This window comes from Etheostoma cragini, chromosome 5 (genome assembly GCF_013103735.1).
Source record: "Etheostoma cragini isolate CJK2018 chromosome 5, CSU_Ecrag_1.0, whole genome shotgun sequence".
NCBI lineage: Eukaryota > Metazoa > Chordata > Actinopteri > Perciformes > Percidae > Etheostoma > Etheostoma cragini.
The window spans coordinates 20,070,221-20,095,723 of record NC_048411.1 but is presented as its reverse complement, the minus strand read 5'-3'; the positions used below and the strand labels follow the sequence as shown (position 1 = coordinate 20,095,723).

At 39.9% G+C, this 25,503-nt stretch overlaps 1 protein-coding gene across 3 annotated transcripts in view; it reads left to right on the top strand.

The window, feature by feature from the left end:
- msh3 (mutS homolog 3 (E. coli)) overlaps positions 1 to 25,503 on the top strand; it is a 41,084-nt gene that overhangs the window by 6,545 nt on the left and 9,036 nt on the right. For 2 of the 3 annotated variants that reach the window (XM_034872425.1, XM_034872424.1), the window contains exons 9-21: positions 1,496 to 1,605; positions 1,811 to 1,925; positions 2,462 to 2,546; positions 3,940 to 4,049; positions 5,867 to 5,999; positions 7,383 to 7,570; positions 8,832 to 9,000; positions 9,347 to 9,411; positions 10,293 to 10,409; positions 12,292 to 12,399; positions 13,022 to 13,136; positions 13,468 to 13,625; positions 24,464 to 24,650. In XM_034872425.1, coding sequence (XP_034728316.1) covers positions 1,496 to 1,605; positions 1,811 to 1,925; positions 2,462 to 2,546; positions 3,940 to 4,049; positions 5,867 to 5,999; positions 7,383 to 7,570; positions 8,832 to 9,000; positions 9,347 to 9,411; positions 10,293 to 10,409; positions 12,292 to 12,399; positions 13,022 to 13,136; positions 13,468 to 13,625; positions 24,464 to 24,650 — 1,660 coding nt within the window. The remainder of the gene's footprint in view (positions 1 to 1,495; positions 1,606 to 1,810; positions 1,926 to 2,461; positions 2,547 to 3,939; positions 4,050 to 5,866; positions 6,000 to 7,382; positions 7,571 to 8,831; positions 9,001 to 9,346; positions 9,412 to 10,292; positions 10,410 to 12,291; positions 12,400 to 13,021; positions 13,137 to 13,467; positions 13,626 to 24,463; positions 24,651 to 25,503) is intronic. The other variant, XM_034872426.1, reaches the window with a different exon arrangement.

Here is a 25,503-nt window from a genome sequence, read left to right as displayed (position 1 = left end):
ATACATTTTGAGATGTGAGTGTGAGTTATATTTTGCCCCCCCCCATACAATGAAGGTGAATGGAATTTAATTTGTAGTGCTCACAGTGCTGAAAACTGGTATTTGAAAATATTGATCTTCCAGAAACAACATGAACAGCGTTAACTGAAGAACTACTTAGGGATAATGTATTGATTTTGCTTAGAGCTCTATGGATGGCATTTTCTGTCGACCCACCATTCTGCTCCAGACAACTGTTGGAGGGAATGCCATAACATTTTTAACAGCCATTCATGGTCCCCAAAAGATGAATCCATATCATGTCCTCTGACTTTTAATCCAACGCTATCATTATTTGCACAACACTTTGTAGTATGACCAAATGTCTACATAACAGATACTCCCACCAGACTGTTCTTTGTGTTTAGTGCTAATTAGCGAATGTTTGCTTGCTCAACTAAAAAAGGGAACATGGTAAACATTATGACTGCTAAATATCAGCATGTGAGCATCATCATTATAAGCATGTTAGCTTGCTGACATTAGCATTTACCTCAAAACACTGTTGTAAATAAGTCCTATCACACAGGGATCAATGGTTACCAGTGTTCAGGTTTGTAGTTTCCTGTGAACCTCAAAACCGACTGAGACTGTCTAAACCCAGGTTTGCAATGCTAGGTCCGATTAGAGTTTTGCAGAAATGCTACACTGCGCCCTGGCCTGCACAATTCGGGGAAAAATATGAATTACGTTTTTTTTTTTTTGCGTAGAATTGATAACACAATTCTCTGCCACGATTCTTTTCTCGCAGAGTGTAATGTTTATTGCACACAAAAACCATGACAAAACATGAAGTTATTTAAATTAAAATTAAAAAATAAAAATAAAATCGTGAACAGGGAGAATCAATTTTATAACGATTAATCATGCAGGCCTCACTACGCCCTTCTGTTCCTGGATCAATACCAGCAATTGATGCTGTTCTTGTAAACCTCATAATATGGTTGAATGGACTGGTAAAATGATTAATGGTCATATTTGCACCGCTGGCACAATACGCGATATATTGATCACATTTATAATTTTATTTGCTGCCAGTCTGACCACTGACTGAAGTGTGAGAGATGATTGTTCTTCCATATGTGGGTGGGTGTGTGTGTGTGGGTATAAGTGTTAGGAAACGGAAGAAAAAAAAACAATTTTCCAGCACTGCGTCCAGAGCCACGTGTTTGCCTTGGTTGCTCTGGCAACAACAGAGCGGACAAAGCAACTGAGTCCTTGAAAGCAGCAATGCCGAGCGAGTGAATGGAGCAACAGGGAGATGCAGGGAAAGTGTGTGTTTGTGTGCATTCATTGAGTCTAGTTGAACAAAAGAATGGGTTGAACATGCAGCGCTGCTGTGTCTAATTTTTCTCAGGCAGGAAAATGATCCGATATCGGATGTTGTGTCCTCTTCATTTGTCTGTCCGCACAAGCACCACTGACCTCTTGAACCTGTCATGTTGTTCCTCTCCAGCGCTCAGGCCGATGACCAAGTGAGAATCGAGAAGAGGGAAAGCGCTCAGTTTGAGTTTGCCTCTGCAATGAACACAGCCACTGAGTTCTACTGCCACACCCAGGAGAAAGGTGTGTTTGTTTGTGCTGCCGTGTGCCTCTTTTCTTTTTTTATAGTTTTACTCTTTATTCCCTTCAGTGGCTCACATACTGTTTTTGAGACCGAGACAACCATTTAGCTGTAACATCAGTGGAAGTTTCTGAACCGTGGGCCTGTGACTCATGGCTGTGTTTTATCTGTGAATATGTGGCATGTTTGTGTGTCTGTGTCCTCCAGGCTCTCGCTCTCTGTCGAGTGTAGCGTCCCTGGAGAGCCAAGTGATCTGCTGTCTGGGGCCGCTCATCCAGTACCTCCAAGAATTCAACTTAGAAAGAGTTCTTAGGAGTGAAAGGTACATGTACTGAATACTTAGCAACACAGGATGCATAATTATCCAGTGTTCCCATTGGAGCTGAAATAAGACAATAAACTGACAGTAAAGTAATTGTCTATTTTGATAATCGTCATTTTTTTAAGCAAAGATAGGGACAAATGGCAAATTGTTACAACTTCTCAAATGAGACTTTGCTGCTTTTCTTTGTTATATATCTTTGTAAACTGAGTCACTTTGAGTTTTAGTCTTTTGGTTGAACAAAACAAGACAGTTGAAGTTATGATTAGTATTTTTTATGCAATTGTTTCATAGACTAAACAATCAGTCATTTGAAATTGTTATTTGTCAGATTAGTAGATAGTGAAAATAATCATTGTGGCCCTAATCTTGGAATAACATGGGGTTTTATGCCATATACATACACAACATTGCAATTTACAACTCCTTTCAGACTTTGCTTTCAAGTGCAGCCATTAGCTCCATCTCTTCCTAACTGATACATGGATCATTTGATTGTGCAGCTGTATTTTAAAATTATATTGTGCTCCCTGCAGCTCATTCCGCCGTCTGTCCTGTGAGTCTGAGTTTATGATCCTCAGTGCTGCCACCCTCAGGAATTTGGACATCCTCAACAATCAGGTAAAAGCACATCTCAGGGTTGGGGCCTGGCAAGATGATAAATGGTTTACACTGCACTATATTGTATAACCTTCCAGTGCATACTAATTGACAAAAAGAAACATCTGCACACTCAAGTGCCAGACAACTATTGGATGGATTTCCATGAATCATCACTACGTCGAATACTGAAGTTTCTGGCTAAATACCTAAAAAGCTAATGAAATTTCCATCCGCCTCATTATGTTTTGACATTAGCCTTTTGATGCATTGTTATTTTAAAGATATTGATGCAGCCACTTGAACATAAGTCTCAAATCCTAATTTTTCTGAATTAAGTCTGACTCAAGTAAGAGTCTCAATTCTACTGCTCTGGCTAGAACAAGGCCGAGGGAGACTGCTGAACAGAGGTGTATGTCAGTAATAATTTAGTGTAAAGGTGTAGTACGTGAACGTAATGTTTGTTACATTCACCTTTAGTAAAAGAGTTAGAGCAGTTTTCTATGTTGACAAGCTTTCAGCAGATATTTATAGACAGGCGGCCAGCTAGAAATGTCACGCTACTTACCAGGTAGATCAGGGGTCCCCAAACTTTTTCCAGTGAGGGCCACATAACTTTTCCCTTCTCTGATGGGGGGCCAGTGTCAGTTTCTAACAGAAAAAGTGTGACAATCGCAGGGGTCCCTAAATGTAATCATTTATTGTTTTCCAGAAAACATGCTGACACTCCAGCGCACCACACATATCCAAATATTAATAACCCTTTCTGAGATCAAATAACCCTCTCTGGGTTTTTCACAGAATAAAATAACGCAGAAAATGTCATTGCCATTATTCTGTTCAGGGGGGGTCACGTTCACGTTCTATGATTGGGGTATGGGTGGCCATAAGGGTAAAAACGTGCTGGGGCAAAGTGAGGTCGTAGTAGCATTTTTTCCCCGTCTCTGGTATTGGTCAGGGGGCCGGGTCAAATGTGGAGGCGGGCCGTGTGTGGCCCGCGGGCCGTAGTTTGGGGACCCCTGAGGTAGATGGACACCTTCCAGTGCAAACACTTTTTATATACATTTTAAAACTGTCCAGATTATGTCTATAGTAGAAATCACTTTGCAGTAATGGTTGCACAGTGGACTGTAAAAATGGAATGGCTGAGTTAAACGTCGATCCGATCGCAGGAAAATGTTCAGTGACTAGTCACGGTTGCGTGGGTGACGGCTCAGAAGTTCAGCACGACTCTGCTGCCGTGGCATGTCTGTCACACATGGAGTTCAACCTCAATTCAAACCACCTCACCTGCTGCCTGTGGCTTCCATCACCCGTTCACCTATGACATCATAATAGTTTTTTTTTCTCTCAACATTCAAATAATGTACTTGTAAGCTGTGTTTTGTGTTTGTGTGTGTTCTTTCAATTACAGACAGATGGTGGTGTGAAAGGCAGTCTGTTGTGGGTGTTGGACCACACTCGTACTCCCTTTGGGAGGAGACTGATGAGGAAGTGGGTGAGCCAGCCCCTCACTGACCCCCAGTAAGTACAAGATGACCTCTGATTCAACTTCTTTCTCTAGTCTTGTCATTCAGTTTCACATTGCAACACAATAAATCAGAACCCCACAAGTTTTTCTACTCTGTGAGGCTGTCTGGATCACGGAACCATGGTGAGGTCACTTTCTTGCTTGTCTCTAAGTGGGAGGAGACAGAGAGAAACTCAGTGTTTGTTGAAGAAAACCTGCCAGTGATACAGTTTAGGTTTTTAGAGTCAGTTACCACGGTTACTACAGTACCTGACCCAGGGTTTAAGTTACCGTTCTTTCTAGAAGAGAAAATCCAGAGCTTCCCTCATCTCTGGGTTAACAAACTCAGGATTTTCACTAATGCTGCACTCGTTTGTCAGTCCCAACACAGTTATGCTGTTACACAATGCCTAACTATAGGAAAAATAGGTCAACACTTCCAGAAACATGCAGCTTTGTATCCTCTTTATTGTTTCAGTGGAACAGAAAGCAGGCTTGTACAATGACTGCTAAGTTATTATTCGATATTAATTATCATGTCAAGACCAGAAATGACACAAGTAGCAGAAGGCACTATTATTTTTCTCATCTTTGAAAATATATTTTGACTGAAATTCTCCAATGTCACATTTAAATAAGTCAGTGTTCGAGAGGGTGTAAGACAGTACTTTTAATGTTAAGACATACTTATTTTTCACCCAGTTCTTCCTCTTTTCAGAAACACTACAGGTGGAAAATGCACATAAAATGTGGGCTGCAGGGGGAACTCTTTTTTTAAATGTTTATTTAAGATTTGGGGCCATTTTTAGGTCTTTATTAACAGGACAGCTGAAGAAATGAAAGGGTAGAGAGCGAGGGGGGAATGGCATGCAGCAAAGGGCCGCAGGTCGGAGTTGAACCCGGGCCCGCATTGCCAACGGAGCTATCTGGGCGCCCTGTAGGCGACCTCTTTAATTAAAAACGCTGACGCCACTTTTGCTACAAACATCCTCTTACTTATATTATTGGAGTACTGTTCCAGTTCTCTTCTCTAATTGTAATTTTATTATCCATATATATGTGCGAGTATGTGTGTCCCTCTCCCTCCCACGGTGTAGAGATTAAAGCTGTGGATTGAGCACTGCTCTCAGATTATACAGATAGTTCCTCTACAGAAATTCAACATGGATAAAACACAGATTACACACAGGAACATTAATACACACAAACAAACAGAGCAACCGCACATGAGACACACACACACACACACACACACACACACACACAGAAGTTTATGTTCACAGACTAAATATGTTTTCTTTGTGCTTTTAATGGAATGCATTTTGTGTAATCTAAATCAGGAGATTACTGTTTTTTACCACTTACTACTACATACTCTAACCTTTCATGTTTCAGCTGGCAACATTGTAAAAAATACTGCTTAGGTTTTTTGCTCTTAACTAATACACACATCTTAATTCTCCAGAATTACTGTAAACAACTGGAAATAATATCACATACTCATAAAATTCAACATATAATGTACATAACACTGTTCTCATTTCCTTCATAGATGGTTGGCTTAATGTTGTTCAGGCTACTTTGGCACATCACTGAAATTATCAAGATGCTAATTGGTGGCAATTAAGCAGTTATTTGATCTAGGCTCAAAATGTACAGTGCCTTTCATTGAAGTCCCATTCAGTCCTTCAAATAAGAAAATATTGGTATTTTGCTGGGGGATAGGATTTAACATTTTGGTTTCTTTTTCTTCTTCATTTATATCTACTTTCGAATGTCTTTCTTTCCCTTCTTAATTACTTCTTTCCTTTTTTCTCTCATCAACCCACAGGTCTATCTCAGAGAGGCAGGATGCTGTCCAGGAGATCCTAGAGTCGCACTCTCTCACATTAAATTCCATCAAATCCCTGCTGTCGCATTTGCCTGACCTGGAGAGAGGCATCTGTAGCATATACCACAAAAAGGTAAAAAGCTCCATCCAAATCCAAATCTCTTTTTTCACAACATTGGCCTTATTTTTTGTAGAACTGGACTGGTAATTATTTCTGTCAGCCATGCTAACATTTTACTCACCATCAGAGAACTGTGGATGTAGTGACACAGTTAAAAACTGCTATGAAAAAATATTCAAACCTATAAAAATCTGACAAAGGCAGTAAAACAACAGACCTCCCTTTTCTTGCTGTTTTGCATAAAAATGAAAACCAAGACAATTTCCTCTCGCTGTTTCTCTCATCCACTTCCTCTCTCTTTTATGGCCTGCTTCTTGATTAACAACAGGGAGCAATCACCCCAGTGGCACTTACCTGATTGTCTGACACAATCTCATTTCCCATCGGTCCCATTTTTGAAATGTCAGAAGGCTTTATCCCACCTGTGTGTGTGTGTGTGTGTGTGTGTGTGTGTGTGTGTGTGTGTGTGTGTGTGTGTGTGTGTGTGTGTGTGTGTGTGTGTGTGTGTGTGTGTGTGTGTGTGTGTGTGTGTGTGTGTGTGTGTGTGTGTGTCAGTCTGGTCTGAGCTCATATTCGACTCTCTGACTCTTTTTAATATATTGTTAAAAGAAAACGATCACATATCACTGAAGACACACACACACACAGGGGCCTTAATTGTCATTTTGCCCATCAGTAGTTAAATGTGCCTGTGTGTAATGGCCTGTGTCTCTATGGCTCCATTGACATAATGGGAGGGAGGGCACGCTTATTCTCTGCAGTCACTGTCTGGGTTCATAAAAGAGCATCACAGGGGCTGCTGACATGGGGGACCATTAAAACTGCAGCATGTGATTAATACCATAAACCATTGTCAGTGTGACTCACATTAACCTTTCATGGCATGGCACTATAGTGTGACATCACTAATGGCAATTTAAAGTCATTCAAGTCAATATACAATCCTCAATATTGGCTCTCTTCCGAGCTATTTCCATGCCGAGCATTGATTAATCATTGTCTTGATTTCGTCTGAAATGAGCAATGTTTTTAAGTTTAAAAATGCAAACATTGATGTCGAGGAAACATAAAACAAAAGCAGCTGTGTTAGATTATCAATTACCCAAATATACACAAAATAGATGAATGGGAGCCTTTGGTCATCACCTAATTTCTCCAAAATCCACCAGTAACACAGAACACACACTCAAGCATATACACGAAGGAACACAGAAAAATATTTGCACTTTGTTCACGTTTCAGTTTTATAAATTACCATTATGTTTTGATCAATTGAAGCTTCCTTTACCACCTAACCACCTAACCAATGATTGTTCAACCATTTGCGCTTCGTAAAAAATTATGCATTTCTTGTTTTTGCGTGTGTGTGTGCGTGCGTGCGTTTGTTCGTTCCAGTCTTCCACGCAGGAGTTTTACCTGATTAGCAGTAGCCTGTCTCGCCTGGGAAACGAACTGCAGGCCTTGCTCCCAGCTATCCAGTCACAGATCAGCTCTGCACTGCTCCGAGGCCTCTTTTCTGACACTCCCGACCTGCTGGCTCCAGCCCACAGCCACCTCAAGGTGCTCAATGAAAAGGCTGCCAAGTGAGTATCCAGCAGCATGAGAAATAGGTGTTGGTAAACAGGAGGGACTGGGTATTTTGCATCAGCAGCGGTGCAAAAAATAAGGAAAATAAGAGCACAGAGATATCTCCAGAAAACATAAAACGACTATTAGGATTAACACTTTTATTCTGTGATTTATTGTTAAAGCTTCTTACTGCTATTGAACAAAGATTTTGGGTAATGATAGTCTACTCAGAATGTGACAGTCCTTATCTGAATTGTCATTATTGTTCATTACAAAAGAATGTGGTTAATGAGGCAATATTTTATTATTTAAATTGCTTTGTTGTACACTTACTTACTGTCTGGCAGAAATGGGGGTAAGGACTTTCATTATGGATCAATATATAGTTTTTTTCTTAAATTAACCGATTCCTTTTTTAGTCTATAAAATGTCAGACAATTACTTATCAAGTCCAAACGCCAAATATTTTCTATTTGCAATGATGTAAAACAGAGAAAAGCAGCAAATCGTCACATTTTAACACCAGCCAATAGTTGTCATTTTTGCTTAATAAGTGACTTGATTATCGAAACTTTATTAAGGTTCAATATTGACGCATTATTCGGCACCAGTGGAGCGCTTGGAATAATGCAGTTAGTTAATTGGAAAAATTGTCTTGCCAATTAACTTTCTGTTTGATAGTACTGTATTATAATTATCTAATAATTAAGAAAAGGAGGACTTGTATCAGCTTTTGTCAAGACTTTATTATGCATGTTTGTTACAGAGATCTGGAGCAACCAAAGACGTAATTTGAATATAAACATTTAGTGAGTTAGAGTATCTTTGTTTGTGTACTTAAAATGTATAAATCTCTGTTGATGGAGAAATCAATGTCTTTTTAACGCTTCTACAATGGATTTCATTTGATTTAATTGCTCTTTTCATTCAGTTTGATTGCGAAAATCTGGTGCATAGTGGTAAACCTGAAACAAGTCTAACAAGTTGACATCAGGCATCTAATGTATGTGAATGTCCATGTTTATGTGAATACCTTAAAATAAACACTACAGTAGCGCAAAATTAGGCCTAAAATGTAAGATGCAATGTACTTTAGTAGGTAATTCTACATGCCTGCAGTCACGCCACTGAACAGGTAGGCTGACCAACAGCTTTATGTCTCAGAAATGTTCCTGTATAGTGTGTCTATCCCTCCAAACAGGCTGCTTGGATCTGTACTATGATCTGTTACCAGCTTCTGTCACATTTATTGCTCTTGTCTGTGTGTTTGTGGAGGTCGGGAAACAAGACAGAGCTATTCTCAGATCTGTCCGGCTTCCCGGTGCTGCAGGAAAGGAGGGAGCAGATCCAGACTGTCATCGACGAGATTCAAGACCACCGCAAAGACATCCGATTGACACTGATGGCCCCAGCACTCGACTACACAACCGTCTCTGGACAGGAGGTGTGTGTGTGTGTGTGTGTGTGTGTGTGTGTGTGTGTTTGTGTGTGTGTTTGTGTGTGTGTGTGTGTGTGTGTGTGTGTGTGTGTGTGTGTGTGTGTGTGTGTGTGTGTGTGTGTGTGTGTGTGTGTGTGTGTGTGTGTGTGTGTGTGTGTGTGTGTGTGTGTGTGGCTTAGAGTGAAAGACTGGCGGGAGGAGATTGATGGCCTGATTTAGGTGGAAGACTGAGTCATAGTGATGATCTGATGATGTGTGTGTCAGTTTTAATCAGGAGTGACACATTGTTTTCAGGTCTGCTCCTGTCTTATTTATCAAAATCTCCCTCCTCCTCTTCCTCTGCTGCTGTCAGTTTCTGATTGAGGTGAAGAACTCGATGACGTCTGCTGTTCCACCTGACTGGGTCAAAATCAGCAGGTGAGCTCACAGTTGCCATGCACGCAACCACGCACACTTGTCCTATAATAGTTTGAAGCTGCCCGGATCAACATGTGTAATAAAAGTAAATCAACAGACTGGGTAATGTGAAAGAAGTTCCTCACAGGGACAAACCAACAGACTAAAGTTCCATTCAGCTCTGTAGAGCGTTTAGCGTCTTTTAGCTCATTGTTTTGGTGTTACGGTTAAAATCTCTAATGTTTTGGTTCACTCTTTTACTGTTCTTCTTAACCTCCAGATGCATGCAGCTGCTTTCAGCCATAACACTTAGCAGCACCAATCGCGAGTTTGACAAAACCTAGCTGATTAACACTGTGGAGCATTTAGCATCTAAAGAGCCAGATATTTCCCTCAGGAGAGCTAAATGGAAAGTGAATATTGGACCTTCATTCGTCAGGTGGCTGGAAACCCAATATTGCTCCGTGTCTACTGGATGTGTAAATAGGCAACTGTTTGCTAATACATTTTCAGCAACAACTTTATATGTTCATAATATATCAGTGTTGTTCAGCTGGGCCCAAGTGTCTGAAAAATCAATTAATGCTGACGATGAAAAGACAGAATCCATTTTTTAGAAAGCAGCGAGCTGGTTGCGACTGCTGGTTCCCGTTCTGTTTCGATAAGAAGCTGTAAACTACTTGCAAGTCCTTCATGAGGATCACAAAACCACTGGATAATTTTACATCTTCAGGCAATAATCAAATAAAAAATACAGAAAAAGAATAAGTCCAAGTCAAGGGCAGTTGTGGTGGCAGTCGAAGCACTCACTGACGTGACATGTCATATGTATTTACTGTATTGTGTTTATCATGTTCATTCTCTGCTCCTTCATCTCACCTCTAATCCCCTCTCCTCTGTAGCACCAAGGCAGTCAGCAGGTATCACTCTCCTTTCCTGGCGGAGTGCTACAAGAAGCTGCTGCAGCTCCGAGAGCAGCTTCTACTGGACTGCCAGAGGGAGTGGACCAATTTTCTTGAGTATGACTGACATGCACACACGTACGCACGCACACACACACTCGCAGGCACACACACAGTTCATCATGAACTAAAATGAAAATCAGCCTAAAGGCCCCATGACATGCTGCTCTTTGGATGCTTTTATATACTTCGGGGCTCAAAGGTTTGGACACCCCGGGTAAAAATTTGTATTATTATGTGTATAAAGAAGCCAAGAGAAGATGGAAAAATCTCCAATAGGCATCAAATGACACATTAGACATTCGTATAATATGTCACAAAAAGTTAGATTTTATTTCCATCATTTACGCTTTCAAAATAACAGAAAACATAAAAATGGCTTTCTGCAAAGGTTTGGTCATCCTGCAGAGTTAGTACTTTGTATTGCCCCCTTTGGCAAGTATCACAGCTTGTAAACGCTTCTTGTGGCCAGCCAAAAGTCTTTCAATTCTTGTTTGAGGTATCTTCGCCCATTCTTACTTACAAAAGTCTTCCAGTTCTATGAGATTTCTGGGCTGTCTGTCATGCACTGCTCTTTTAAGGTCTATCCATAGATTTTCAATTATGTTGAGGTCAGGAGATTGTAAAGACCTTGGCAAAACCTTCAGTTTACGCCTCTTGATATAATCCATCATGAATTTTGAGGTGTGTTTAGGATCATTATCCATTTTTAGAAGCCATCCTGTCTTTAACTTTAGCTTTTTCAAAATAGCATCAAGTTAGCGTCCAAAATTAGCTAAAATTTTATTGAATCCATTTCCCCTTCTACTCGTGAAATGTTCCACGTGCCACTGGCTGCAATACAACCCCAAAGCATGATTGATTCACCCCCATGCTTAACAGTTGGACAGAGGTTCTTTTCATTAAAGTCTGTGCCCTTTCTTCTCCAAACCTACCTTTGCTCATTCCGGCCAGAAAGTTCTATTTTAAACTCATCGGTACAGAGAACTTGTTTCCACAATGCATCAGGCTTGTCTATATGTTCATTTGCAAACTTTAAACGCTGATTTTTGTGGTGAGGACGTAGAAGAGGTTTTCTTCTGATGACTCTTCCATGAAGACCATATTTGAACAAGTGTCTCTTTTTAGTGGAATGGTGTACCACAACTCCAGTGTCTGCCAGGTCTTTCTGACTGGAACGTGGGTTTTGACTTGCTTTTCTCACAATCCTGCGAGTTGTTCTGTCTGATATTTTTCTTGGTCTTCCAGATATTGCTTTAACTTCCACTGTTCCAGATGCCATTTCCTAACTACATCCTTCTCCTACTTTGTGAGCGTCAACTAATTTCAATTTCAGTTTTCTAGACAACTGCTTAGAAGAACCCATAGTGCTGATTGTTGGGGCAAGGTCAGTTGAGTCTGGTCATTTAAAACCTTAAGATTGACATCACCTGGTCTTTCCAGACAATGATTGAGAACAATCCGTGACGTTGTCCGGTCTGAGACCTGTGACCTTGACCAACTGCCACTTTCCTCATTTGAAAGCCATGATGTCTCTCTCTCATGGGCGGGCCAAATACTCTGGGTGGGCAAGGCAGAGAAAGTGGAGATAACCTTGCCCCTTAAGTACTCATAAGGCACAAGATTTCAGGTTGGCCCATCTAAGCTTTCATTTTGTCAAAGTCTGAGCAGGATACCCAGGGCTTGGTTTACACCTATCACCATTTCTAGCCACTGGGGGGCCATAGGAAGGCTTGGGGAAGTCATATTAATGTTAAAAAAAAATCTTACAAAGTGAAATGCCATGGGACATTTAAACACGTCAGTCTCTGGTTCAGAGAGATGCCTGCACAGCTCTCAGTCTGTTTTGGTCAAGTACCCTGTCAGTACCGTCTGCTCAGAACACAGTATGCACTTACCTTAATTTACTCTTGAAATTCTCTTTCCTCTCTCTCTGCAGTCAGTTTGGGGAGCACTATCACACCATAAAAAGGGCTATTAGTCACCTAGCAACCATGGACTGTCTCTTTTCATTGGCTGAGGTGGCTAAACAAGGAGACTACTGCAGGTGATGTCCTCTCATGATGACTGTAAATATTGCTCTGTGTGTGTGTGTGTGTGTGTGTGTGTGTGTGTGTGTGTGTGTGTGTGTGTGTGTGTGTGTGTGTGTGTGTGTGTGTGTGGGGGGGGGTATTTTGTGTGTGTGTGTGTGTGTGTGTGTGGGTGGGTGTCCTGTGTCGTGTCCTATAGTCTCAGGCAGGCTGTGTGTGGGAGTGTGCACCAGGCTCAGAAGCGTGCTCAGCCAAAATGCCAACATTTTTTCCACTCTCTCTCTCTCTCTCTCAAACACACGCACACATGCACGCACACAAACACACGCACATAGACGGTAAACATCTAGCTTGGCTCTCTCCAGAGCTGTAAAGAGTAAAAACAATATGTTGTAGGTTGTAGAGGGGTTCCAGTATGTTCCGGGCTATTTCTTGGCCGGGAGCAGAAACTTACTTTGCCAGTCTTCTCATGTAACTGAAAAAGAAACTCCATAGGCATATTTCAAAAAATGTTGAACTATTCCTTTAAGAATAGCAGGAATCCAGAGTTTAGCTGTGAGTGTGTATGTGTGTTTGTTTCTATTCAATTGGGTGTTTACTGTATGTGCCTGATTTACTGAGTGTGTTCTCTGGTTTTAGGCCAGAGGTGTGTGTAGGTAAGTGTCAGATTATGATCAGGGACGGCAGACATCCCGCCATCGATGTACTGATGGGAGAGCACAACCAGTATGTGCCCAATCGCACTGAACTACAGGTAAATGCGCGCGCAAACACACACACACACACACACACACACACATGTTTGTTTGCTCACTGACTCATTAAGGCAGTGCTGAAACAAGACACAGACACAATTGATGCACACTTGTACAGACTTGCATGGCACCACATACACTTCCTTGCTCAGTGCTGGAGTGGGTGTAGGTTAATTCTGCAACAGAAGCACAAGCCAATAGGAAGAGCAGCCAAGCTTTCAATCCACCCACCTCCTCAGCTGTGCAAGACAGCATGCAAATGTCTTATTCTGTCTCTCTCTTTGCCTTCTGTCTATGTCACTGTTACTCTCCTCTCCTCCCCTCCAACAGGGTGATGGCAAGAGAGCTATGATAATCACTGGTCCTAATATGGGGGGTAAGAGCTCCTACATCCGCCAGGTGGCCCTGATCTGTGTTATGGCTCAGATGGGCTCCTACGTCCCAGCCTCTGAGGCCCGCCTGGGCATGTTGGACAGCATTTATACCAGGTATTGGTCAAGCACATTGAAATCTACCTGTGAGATCCTCACGATTTTGGAAATGATAACTGGCGTTTCGAATTACTAACATGCATTAATGGGATGAGGTTGCATACAGATGAAGAGGAGGAGGAAAAGAGATGTGCTCAGTGCATCATGGGAAGTCCCCCAGCAGTCTAGGCCTATAGCAGCATAACTAAGGGATGGTTCAGGACTCTCCTGCGCTAGGAGATATATTGTTTTTTCTCAAAGTCTTTAGCCTACTCTTAAATGTGGGGACGATGTCTGCCTCCTGAACCCAAACTGAAACCTGAGTCCACAGGAGATTTGCCTGATAGCTAAACGCTCTGGCTCCCATTCTACTTTTAGAGACTCTAGGAACCACAAGTAACCCTTCATTCTGGGAGTACAATGCTCTGGTGGGGTAGTAAGGTACAACAAGCTCATTCAGTAAGATGGTGCCTGACCATGAAAAGCTTCCACCTGATGAAATTAAGAAGGCAAAATTCGACCAATCAGAATTTTGGTCTAGCCAGAACGTATCGACCAATAAATCAACCAGTCGACTGGGAGATTACAGCCATAGTCCAAGTAAAGCATCTGTAAAATTGTTAAAACACTACTGTGAACATATCAGATGGGCTACACACAAAACTAGTACCCTAGCCACATGTCTCAACTTAATACAGAAAAAATCCAGAAGAAAAAAACACTCAGAAAATGGATATTTTATGAAGTTATTTCTACAGATATGTCTGTGTTTTTCTTATGTCCTTTAAGAAATACAACATCAATAAGTGTCCACATCAATCACATACATACTTGAAATAACTATATACATATATTCATATAAATAGGTATTATTAAAGATTACATAAGTATTATAAATTGATGAAATGGTGAAATGCAATAACTAAGGCCCTATTTTTGTTTTGACATAGCTGCAGCCATCACAGGTCTAAAAACAGAGATAAATCCTTTGTCTGATGCAGTTAGGAGGTCATTAGCAATTTTCACAAGCGCTGTCTCTGTGCTATGATGAACTCTAAATCCTGACTGAAAATCCTCCAATAAGCTGTTGCTATGCAGAAAGTCACACAGCTGTTTGACGACTGCTTTCTCAAGAATCTTAGAGAGAAATGGAAGGTTGCATATACAGTATGCTAAGTCTATAGTTGGCTAAAACATCTGGATCAAGGTTGGGCTTTTTCAGAAAATGTTTAATTACAGCTACTTTAAAGTACTGTGGTACATAGCCTGTTAATATAGACAGATTAGTTATATCTAGTAGAGAAGTGTTGACTTTAAGTAGACTAGTAGGGGTGGGGTCTAAGAGGCAGGTTGATGGTTTAGATGAAGAAATAAATATTATGGTTTAAATAAAGAAAGCAGTCTAAACATATATCTAGTTTTACAGCTGTTTCTAAGATTTCTGAGTTTAGAGATAAGTCGGTGCCAGTTAAAGCCAGGTCTTGGGGAATTTTGTTTCTAATAGTTTAGAATAGTATACTAATAATTTTATCTTTGAAGAAGCTCATAAAGTCGTTACTTCTTAGAGCTATGGGAATACTTGGCTCAGAGCTGTGACCTTCCGTCAGCTGGGCTACAGTGCTGAAAAGAAACCTGGGGTTGTTCCTATTTTCCTTTATTAATGATGAGTAGTACGCTGCTCTGGCAATACGGAGGGCCTTTGTATATGTTTTGAGACTATCTTGCCAAAATAAACGAGAATTTTCCTGTTTGGTGGAACGCCAAATCTTCTCAAGTTTCATATTTGCTTTAATTTAAGAGTTTCAGTGTTATACCCTGGAGCTAACCGTCTTGATTTTATTATCTTCTTTTTTAGAGGGGCAACAGAGTCGAGTGTCATTTGAAGCGAGCTTGCTGCACTAATAACCAAATGATGGATTTGGGAGGGATTGAAATTAGCATAGGAGTCCTCCGTTACTTTGTGACTTGGCAATGAATTAAAAACTGATGGAATCATATCCTTAAATTTAGCTACAGCACTATCAGATAGACATATTATATCAAAGTTTTTGCCTAATGGCATGTAGTTCAGCAGCATAAACTCAAAAGTTATCAAACAGTGGTCCGATAAAAAGGGATTCTGTGGGAACACTATTACATTTTCAATTTCAACACCATATACCAGAACAAGGGTCGAGGGTGTGGTTAAAACGGTGAGTCGGTTTATGAACACTTTGAGAGAAGCCGATAGAATCTAATGAACGCCGTACAAAGGCTATCATTCTCATCGTCCACATGAATATTAAAATCCCCTACAATAATAACTTTGTCCGTTTTAAGGACTAAAGTTGACAAAAACTCTGCGAATTCAGAGTATGGACCAGGTGCTCGATACACTATAACAAATAGAATTGGTTGCAGTGATTTCCAACTTGGGTGTGAAAGACTAAGGAGAAGACTTTAAAATGAGTTTTAATTTAGTTTAGTTTTAGAGCTGATTAGTAGACTAGAATTGAAGATAGCTATTTAATTTACTTTTTTACTTTTACCTTTTAGAAGAAAGAAATCTGATGTTTAAGTGTCCAGATTTAATTCTCCTGTTCTTTTGCACTATTGCACTTGTGGTTTTAGTTGTTATGAGATTTTCATGCACAGTTCCTCTTCTGTTTACCTCTGATTTAAATAATTTCAATGACAAGGGGGCAGTCACTATGGGGATTTGACTAGGTAACTCCTGGAATGGAGAAGCAGAGAAGTTAGACTGCGACTCTGCGTAGGGTTCTGGGTGGGTAACTGCTGAAATAGAAGGGCAGAGAAGTGTGTTAGACTGCGACTCTGCTCCTGGTACCAATGCTGAATTCTCGAGGATAAGGTCCACTAATAAACCTGTCGAGCTGCTCCATCCCAAGGATGAATGCCATCTCTCTAAATCAGACCAGGTCTTCCCCAGAAAGTCTGCCAGTGAGTAACAAAGCCCACATCAATATCTGGACACCACCTCGATAGACAGCGGCGAAATGATGACATGCGGCTATACCTGTCATCACTGGTTAGATTTGGCAGGGGTCCAGAGAAAACTACGATGTCCGACATTTTACTTTGATAATGGATATGATGTATTTGTTTCATAAGTGTTAAACATTTTTTTAATTTATTTGTGGTCATTTTGATTTGATCATGATAACAATAATAATGAATAATAATTTATTAACTCATTGCACTCATATTTACTATTATCAAACTTATTTTTTTAAACATAATTTAAAGAGGGCAGAGGGAGCAGATGTGAACATAGGAAGTCATGATGGATAGGACATATAAATAGGTTTTTATGCTTACTTACACTTACACAGTCTTGTATACTACTTTTAATAAAGATATTTTGGAGAGTAATTCCTCTAGGTTTTCATTCAGCTTTGCATTAAATAAAATCATTTAATAAAATTCAACAGCAAAATCTCCATCTAGCTGCAAGACTTAACTGAGAAATGTTTCATGCTTTATAAGTTGGGTGAAAAAGACACCTTACTATGGATCCTCTAACTTGTGCTTCGGCCTAATAAAGCAGTGTGGATTATACAGAAACACTAGATGAATAAAAGCAATTTGATGCAGCCGGCAAGCATATTAAAGATTGGACACAGATATACAATAACACATTCACACTTTAAAACAGGTTCACAAATTAAAATATATACAATTAATACATACAAATACGGATCTACACCTAACCCATAGCTACAATGTTTCTCTCTTTTTAGTGATGGTAGTAATCACACAAACGCATTCAAAAAATGATATCTGAGTGATGTTTTCTAGCTTTGTCACCGTGACAGAAAGACCAGAATAGTGACCATGACAACACTGAACAAACAAAAGGTAGAGACAACCGTAGAACAAAAAAGAAATCTCATCCTCCCCCCGTAAAACCTCTTTCTCCTCGTGTCACCTTTGTTGTCTGTAACATGGTTGAGATATTTCTAGAACTTACTGACACTAACTAACTAACTCACACTAATCCTATTGTGTTACTTAAGCACACAGGAGGAGGTGTGTAAGAAAGAAAAGATGAACAAGAGTTGTTCTTTCATGGTTCTGTGCAATGCAGCTCTGTATCGTAGGAAACATCAGACAATAAGACTTTGTTTTAGAAGGTCCTTTTGTTCCTCGCTGATGATTATCTCATTATGATGAGTATAGCAGTCAGCTCTGAATAGTTTCCAGGCCAATATACTCATTGGTTTCTGGTATTCTGCCTCTGTTGAACATGTGATTAGACCTAATGACTTGCAGATGTGTGTAATTGCCTCTTTTTTGTGGGTTTAAGCATGTTCTTATGTATTAACGGAGTGGGTGCCAGAGACCTGTCAGCAAACACACACAGAATTCTGATTTCAAGCCTTAAAAGAAACCGTTGGCAGTTTTAGACTTCATTTTAGTGTAATGAGGTGATTTGGGCTGGTTCTAAAGGTCTACTTTATGACCAGGATTTAAGTTTAGGGTTATTAGAATGTTGGGTTGGGTGGACAGAAGTCAGGGACTCATCCTAAAACTTGAGATTTATAATTGTAAACAGTACAGATCATATATTTTGTCATCCTGTAAACTGAAAACTAAAGATTTAAACCAACCAAACAATAAAAAAAATCATATTGCAAATTATTTGGGATTATGAATGATAATAATATACTGTAAATGTAATCTGAAGAAATTATTTCAATGTTTACTTTGAATAAAAAGGCTGTAAATCTGATTTAAAAAGTAAATACTACCAAAATCTTTTGAAATACAGTCAGCAAAATACCGTTGTTCAACAAATTTTTTTACTAAACCTGAAAGACATAATCAGACGAGGAGAAGCATGTTTTTCTTCACTTTCTATTGTCTCAAACAATTGTTAAATTGTCCTCATCACAAACATGATTCATTTTCTTTGTAAATTAAGATAATTAATGTCTTCTTCTACCAGGAAATTACATCTTTTATGAGCATGGGGACATAAGTGGACATCTGAGTGGAAATCATTTGATCTGTGTTTTTAGGGCGTTTTATGCCTTTACATAACTGAGTTGATAGAGATTACAGGAAATGAGGGAAGAGAGAGCTGTGGAGTGACATGTAGGACACATCACCAGCTGGATTTAAACTGAGGATTGTTGTGGATTTAAAGTCCTACGTCACCAGGGAGACCCAACTGAACCTTAAAAAAACCTAGCTATTTCTTGGGAAAAATTGTCAAAAAAAAAAGAAAAGACTTTGAATTAGAGAGTAATAAGTGTCAGGTTTAGGTCAGGGTAGTAGCACAGCGTCAGCTCAGAGAATGAGTGTACTTAAGTCAGTTAAGGTCTGCGAAGTAAAGCAATACAGTATTGTGTGTTTGTCCCTTTTGTTGTTGAGTCGGGTCTCTGAGCACGGTTAGAGGTTAATATTCTCTTTCTCTCCGGGAAAATGCAACTAAAGAGCTACCGGTAATTAATGTCCACAGAGAAAATGCACCCACACAGTATCCGCTCTCCTCCCCTAACCTCCTCTTTTACCTCTTTCATTCCATCTGTTTCTAATTGGACTCCTTAGCCCTCTCTCTATCACTGAGATCCTAACAAGCATCTGTTTTGATAATAAGCGTTCAATCAAATAACACTGCTGTGTCAAGTGTAGCAGACGCAGCGGTGGGAATTGCTTCATCTTGTGAGTGTAAGAAGTGTGTTTATGAGGGAGAGGGGAGAGAGACATGGAGTGAGAGTGTGTTAGGGGTAATGAAATGGTGCGTAGCTGTCTAATGGGTTATTCTTTCTGAACTGATCCAGATGATTGATTATCAGTGAGGATAAAGTGATAATCTGTGGATTTTAGAGCAGCTTGCCACCTCACAGAGTCATCGTTTTATTTATTTTCCAGCCCACGCCAGCATTTTTACAAATATGCCATTCAGTGGTTTTAGCATAATTGTGCGTGTGCGTGCGTGTGTGTGCATGTGTTTGCGTGTGTGTGTGTGTGTGTGACTTAAACAGAGTACAGTATGCTTGTGTGTGTTTCCTGGCAGCTGACAGATGTGTATGTGCAGGTACAGTGTTGTAGTGAACCAATGCCAAAGTTTTTCAAGTTTTTTCAAAAAAATTGAAAAATTCAAATTCAATATAAATCCACATGACTCTATGGGAATTTAACATAAGGGTTTGTATTCTTATGCACCCTGTATTTTAAGGAAGAACATGTATTTATTTACAATACAGTATTCATTCACAAAGAAAATTAGTGTCCTTAAAAGTCAGATTTTTCCTATTTCTTTTAATTAAGGTATTAAGATCAATTTCCAAAAGATGATTTTTTTTGAATGGGTTCCTAAACTTATGAGCAACACTGTATGCAGCTGCTGTGTGTGTGTGTGTGTTTATTGTTTGTATAGTCCTGAAGGTTATAGATGGTTATAGAGCACATTCTTCTATCCCTTCATGGTTGTTATGGAAACAGCAAAAGGAAGCAGAATGTAAAACCATGTTTTGAAAAGGACCTTTAATCGACCATGGAGTCCTTGCAGGGATTATAGCGTGTTTTACTAAAGCCCCCCTCAGAAAATGCAGTAACATTTTTTTTATTTTATTTTTCTGTGTCCCAGAAATGTTGTTAATATCCAGAAATACCTCACAAACGATGGTGAGTGTTTTGGTGACCGTGTGTAGCCATCACCTTGGTGGGTGTTGGACAGCGTTGTGAAACATGTTGAGCATGTGGAAAAATGTTGCATCCTAAATCGACTCATCCGTTCCTCAGGGTTTCATAGTGCTGCAGTGTCAGAGTGCCTATGCTATCTTGTAGGCGGCAAGCGGGGCAGGTTAGGTCTTTAGTGTTCTGTAGGGCCGTGTGGAGTGAACGCTGCAGTAATTATCTGTAAGGAAAAATCTAAATGATTAACAAATGCCTTGTTTTATGTGCTTACTTTGATCTTCCTGCTGTACTGATCTAGATAGGAAGATGGGTTATGGTGAAGCTGAATGATTTATTTTGATTTCCATTTAACAAATTCGTCATTATTTCTCTGGTGTCCACATGAAACAATTATAAAAATAAAAAACAATTTAAAATCATGCAGCATCAATGGACCAACAAAGGCAAACCAAATCAAAAATAAAAGATAAGGTTACTAATTTTGCAAATCAAATAAAAGCCTCAGTTAACAAAAAATAAAAACTGCCAATAAAACAGAAAAAAACAATATTGACCAAAAGTCCGGATTTGTTGGTGGAACAACATAAAGAGGGATGAGTAGCCTTCATTTTTTGTCTTTAAGCTTTTTAGAACATCAGTTTGAATCATAAAGCCAAGACTAAACTTCATTCCTGTCTACTCAAAGTGAAAATAGATTTTTTTGGCAGATTTTGTCATGTTTGTAATAGTGTTTGGCATTGAGATAGGGCTTGGATTATGGTTTTCTGCCATACAAAAAGTTTTGATTGATTAGAGTAGAGTTATGATGTCATAATGTATTAATACACGAAAACAACTAGGCAATCTGAGAGCAACAAGGAAACCACAAGTATAAGAAAAAACTTGACATGTAAGTTGAGTCTAAATTACTTTATTATCAGAATCAGTTTATTTGGTTGAAATGGAGTGATTCAATGCAGAGCAGCAGGACACCCAGCTTGTGGATTGTGTTTTTCCTGTACATCCGTTCATCAGTGAATAGTGCGTATTCATCTGATTTTGTATGTCCTTCCTGCCACGTAGTATAGATCGGATTGTCATAATTTCCTCTGAGTTTTGGCATACATGCACACACTATAAATTGGCTAATGAAATGCAGCAGCATGTCTGCCACAGCCCCTTTCCTATGTGGCATGTGGTGTAACCATGGTAACTTATTTGCTGGAGGCTCCTGTCAGTGGTTAATTGATACTACTGTGCTGTGTTGAAGGACAATCAGGACAGTAAAAGACAGATTTAGAGGTGAGAAAAGCTCACTACCAGATAGATGTGTCTCTGCTCTGTCTGTCGGCCTGTATTGGCGCATCAGAGGAGCTCTCAAACTGGCTTTGAGGCTTGTGAAGAAATCAATGTTTTTTTATTGCATCTCTATAACAAGTAAATATGTTTTGCCGAGGACTTTACTTGTGGCATCATCAGTAGTGTCCAATGTAGATTTTTCTGCCTCCTCAGTTGACAATGTAACATCATCAACTATAATTATACTTACATGTGGTTGCCAATGAATTCATTACATCTATTTTAGGCTGTCTAGTGAACGCAAATTGGGCCTTATGCAAGAACATTTTTGTATTATTGTGTAGGAAGCGATAGCAGCAGATTAATGTCCATGGTTTAGGAATGAGATGTTCAACAATCTCATTTGGGTGTAGTGTTTAGGTGTCCACATACTTTGGTCACATAGTGTAGATACCTCTTCTGTGGCATCCTCTCAATTCAACAATAAAACAAACCCAGCCACACATCAAGGTTTTGCTTGCAAAGTATTCATTGTCAATATTGTTGAGGTTTACAGACATAAAATAACATTTGGAAGTCCGCATCTGTTTTCTGTTTGTAAGACCTGATTGCCATTGATTGGAAATAAATACATAATGATTGAACAATTGATAGTTGTTCAGGTTTGTTTTTAATTTGTTTGGGCTGAATTTTTGAAACACACACCATCTGATAATTAAGGCTTATGTGAGTGTTTCAGAAATGGTGTTTAATTTTTAAAATCTGCGATGCTTTAGGCTAAAGTAGAAATCCTGAATAATTGGAAGTCAAAAACCCAAAGGGATTTTGGAAAATGACTAGGTCTCAATTAACCTGAGATGGAATCATAAGGGAAGAGACAGAGAAACCAGAGTTTCACAAGTTGTTGCAATGTTAAAGGGGTGAACAGAAGTGCACAACAGTCAGGACACCTAGCTAGCTAGTAGTAGCCTTGTCCATTGTTATTCTTGCATTGGATTGAAAACGAAGGACTAAGAAACATGGTGATTCAGTGTGCATTTAGAAATTGTAAAAATAAACCAAACAGATGGTCACCACCAGTCTCCCAATGTTCTGTCCTGGTTCTCTATGACATCTCCAGCGGGTGCTGTCTCTACAGACGCTCTCCCTTTCTCCCCTTTTAAGCCTCCATCTATGTTAATTCTTCGTCTGTGTACTCCGGCTCATACAGGTACGATTTGTTGGATAACACATTTCTCGTCTTCATTGTCTTCAAAGTCAGAAACACTGACATGGCTTTCAAACATGGCCATAGTATTATATCTTGTTGATTCCTTTGTGTGATGTACTCTGCTTCTGAAGCAAAGAGTGACAACAGCAGGTAAATAAACTTGCGTGATTGTCATGTGAAGCGTCTTTTTTCGGTTGCCTAGGTAATATCCCTCTGCTGCTGCTGTAGCCTGTGCTACCAACTACAGGGAACAAAGTATAACTATTGCAATGCCACGCATGGGTAGTTTTATTTCTAACATTCTATCAACAGACTTTTACATTGATAGTCTGGTGTAGTAATTTATTTGCCTTTGGTGTACTATGGAGTGGGTACGACTGTTTAACGGTGGGCTAGCAGATACTGTTGACTTGTGCTAGCCTAGCACCACTATGATAAAAAACACACTTGCCAACTTGGAAATAAATCCTTGTGTCCAAAACTCTGAACCACCCCTTTAACATTGAGTCAACATAGTTCAGTTCATGGAACAGTTCAAACTGTGACATGTATGACACATATGGGGTGAGAATGAGACTCGGGCCAATTTAACTTCTCCTACACCATCACCCACACCCTGCAGCAAACTGTTGACTTCCTTTTTTCTTCTTCGGTTCAGTTTGAAAAAGAACCACAAGGTGTTCTAGTTATTCTCTCTCACTTTGTACGCACACCTCCTTTTCCATCTCACTTTTTCTTTTCTTCTTTCTTCTGGAAGAAGACAAGGAGCAGGTTCACTGATTGAAAAGTTATCCATGTGTCTCTGCAGGTGTTTTTTTTTATTTTAATCTAGAAGAACAATATAATAATCTCAGTAGCTTCAACACTGAAATCAAACAATTTGAAGACTGGAAGCATCCAAACTTGATTAGATGACACTTTTTTAATCAAAGCACGAACATGACTTCTATAAAAGCAAATTGAAATGATTAGATGATTCTGGCCTTTTAGTAGTAAAGTATTGTTGTACTACTACTACTACTATTACTACTACTAATAATAATGCATTTAATTTGCATAGCGCTTTTCAAGGACCCAACGTCCCTTTACAGGGCAAGGTAGAAAAAATAAAACAACATAAACAAAACAAAAAATACTACATCAGATTCAGGCACAGATGAAACGGGACGGGGGGGGGGGACGGGAGGGATCAGATCTGTTGGGGGAGGAGTTCCAGAGCCTGGGAATGAGTTGTAGAGATCCAGAGTAGAGGTAGGCAGGGTGTTGGCCCGAGGCATGAGGAGGTCGTTTATTGTGAAGACTAGGGTTCTGGGCTTTTGGCAGGGGTCTGTGAGGATGGTGCAGAGCTAGGCAGACAGTGAGGGGAAGTTTATAGGCTTCACCTCACTCTCTGTCACGTTGTCTGTTTCATTTTTGTGAGTGCAGGTGCGTACCAGGGTGAAAAGGTGTTAAAAGTGATGGTTTTTGTTTTGAGGGGGGCTAGAGGGTTGGAAAATGGAAATCTCAATTTTACAATATGGGACTTTTTAAGGAGCTCAGAAATAGAACAACATTTTTTATTTCTTAAAAGACTCAGAGTTAAGAGTCTTTTAAACTAACCAAAGAAAACAGTCATCATCTCAAAAACTAAAAGTATTATGCAATCCGATCTCATCGTAACTCTCTGTCATTCTTTTACTTTTGACCTCTGACCTCATTTTTTCTTTGTCTGATTGGTCATCAGGATGGGGGCTACAGACAACATCTACAAAGGGCGCAGTACGTTCATGGAAGAGCTGACTGAAGCCTCTGAGATTATTTTCCGCGCAACCGAACGTTCATTGGTCATCCTTGATGAACTGGGACGGGGCACAAGCACCCATGATGGGATTGCCATCGCCCATGCCACCCTGGAGTACTTCATCAGAGATGTAAGTGTGTGTTTTTGTATGCCTGTGTGAATGGACAGATTGGAATATTAAAAGAGATGAACTAAAAAGAAGTGAGAAATGAGAGGAAAAGCACTAATGGGATATTTTGGTAACAGTGTGACTGCTGAAATACCAAATAATGTGAAATATAACCTGTTATCAACTACACACATATTCATCTTGTTAATGAATCCACCGGCATTGTTGCATATTAAGGCCAGCCCAATTAACCATCAAGCTAATCACCTAAAGAGGTGTGTGCGGTATGCAAAGTTTGATTGCATGTGCTAGTTGTTGCTCTGCAGACCACAATGATTGTTTTGAAGAGAGAGAAGAAACTCCAGAGAGACCACAGAAGCTTGATCTATAATGTTAATATTCTGTTAGAGGGCAAGCTGCAATGGAAAAGGAGAGAGAGAGTGATCCCTGGGTACCTAATTGTTCAAGGGATGTGTGTTTCACTGCAGCATGCCTCATTTACTTCTCATGAAACACCCACATAACCAAGGCTGATGACAGCTTGTCCAATGTTCACTTTTGCACTGTCAAGCGATCAAATGTGTCCGTAGGCGTCTTTGTCATTTCTCAATTATATGTTTCCTGCTCACTTTTGTCAGCAGTCGTTAAAATGATGTGTACGGAAAGCATAAAGGTCCAACTTTAACCAGCAATCAAGGCCAAAAGAGGAGAGAGGAACTGATGCAGAGGTCTGCTAAAGAGAGCAAGATATATGGGGCTTTCCAGCTCAAAGTATTTGGAATCAGTATTCCTACGAGTGAGATTGTGTGTGTGTGTGTGTGTGTGTGTGTGTGTGTGTGTGTGTGTGTGTGTGTGTGTGTGTGTGTGTGTGTGT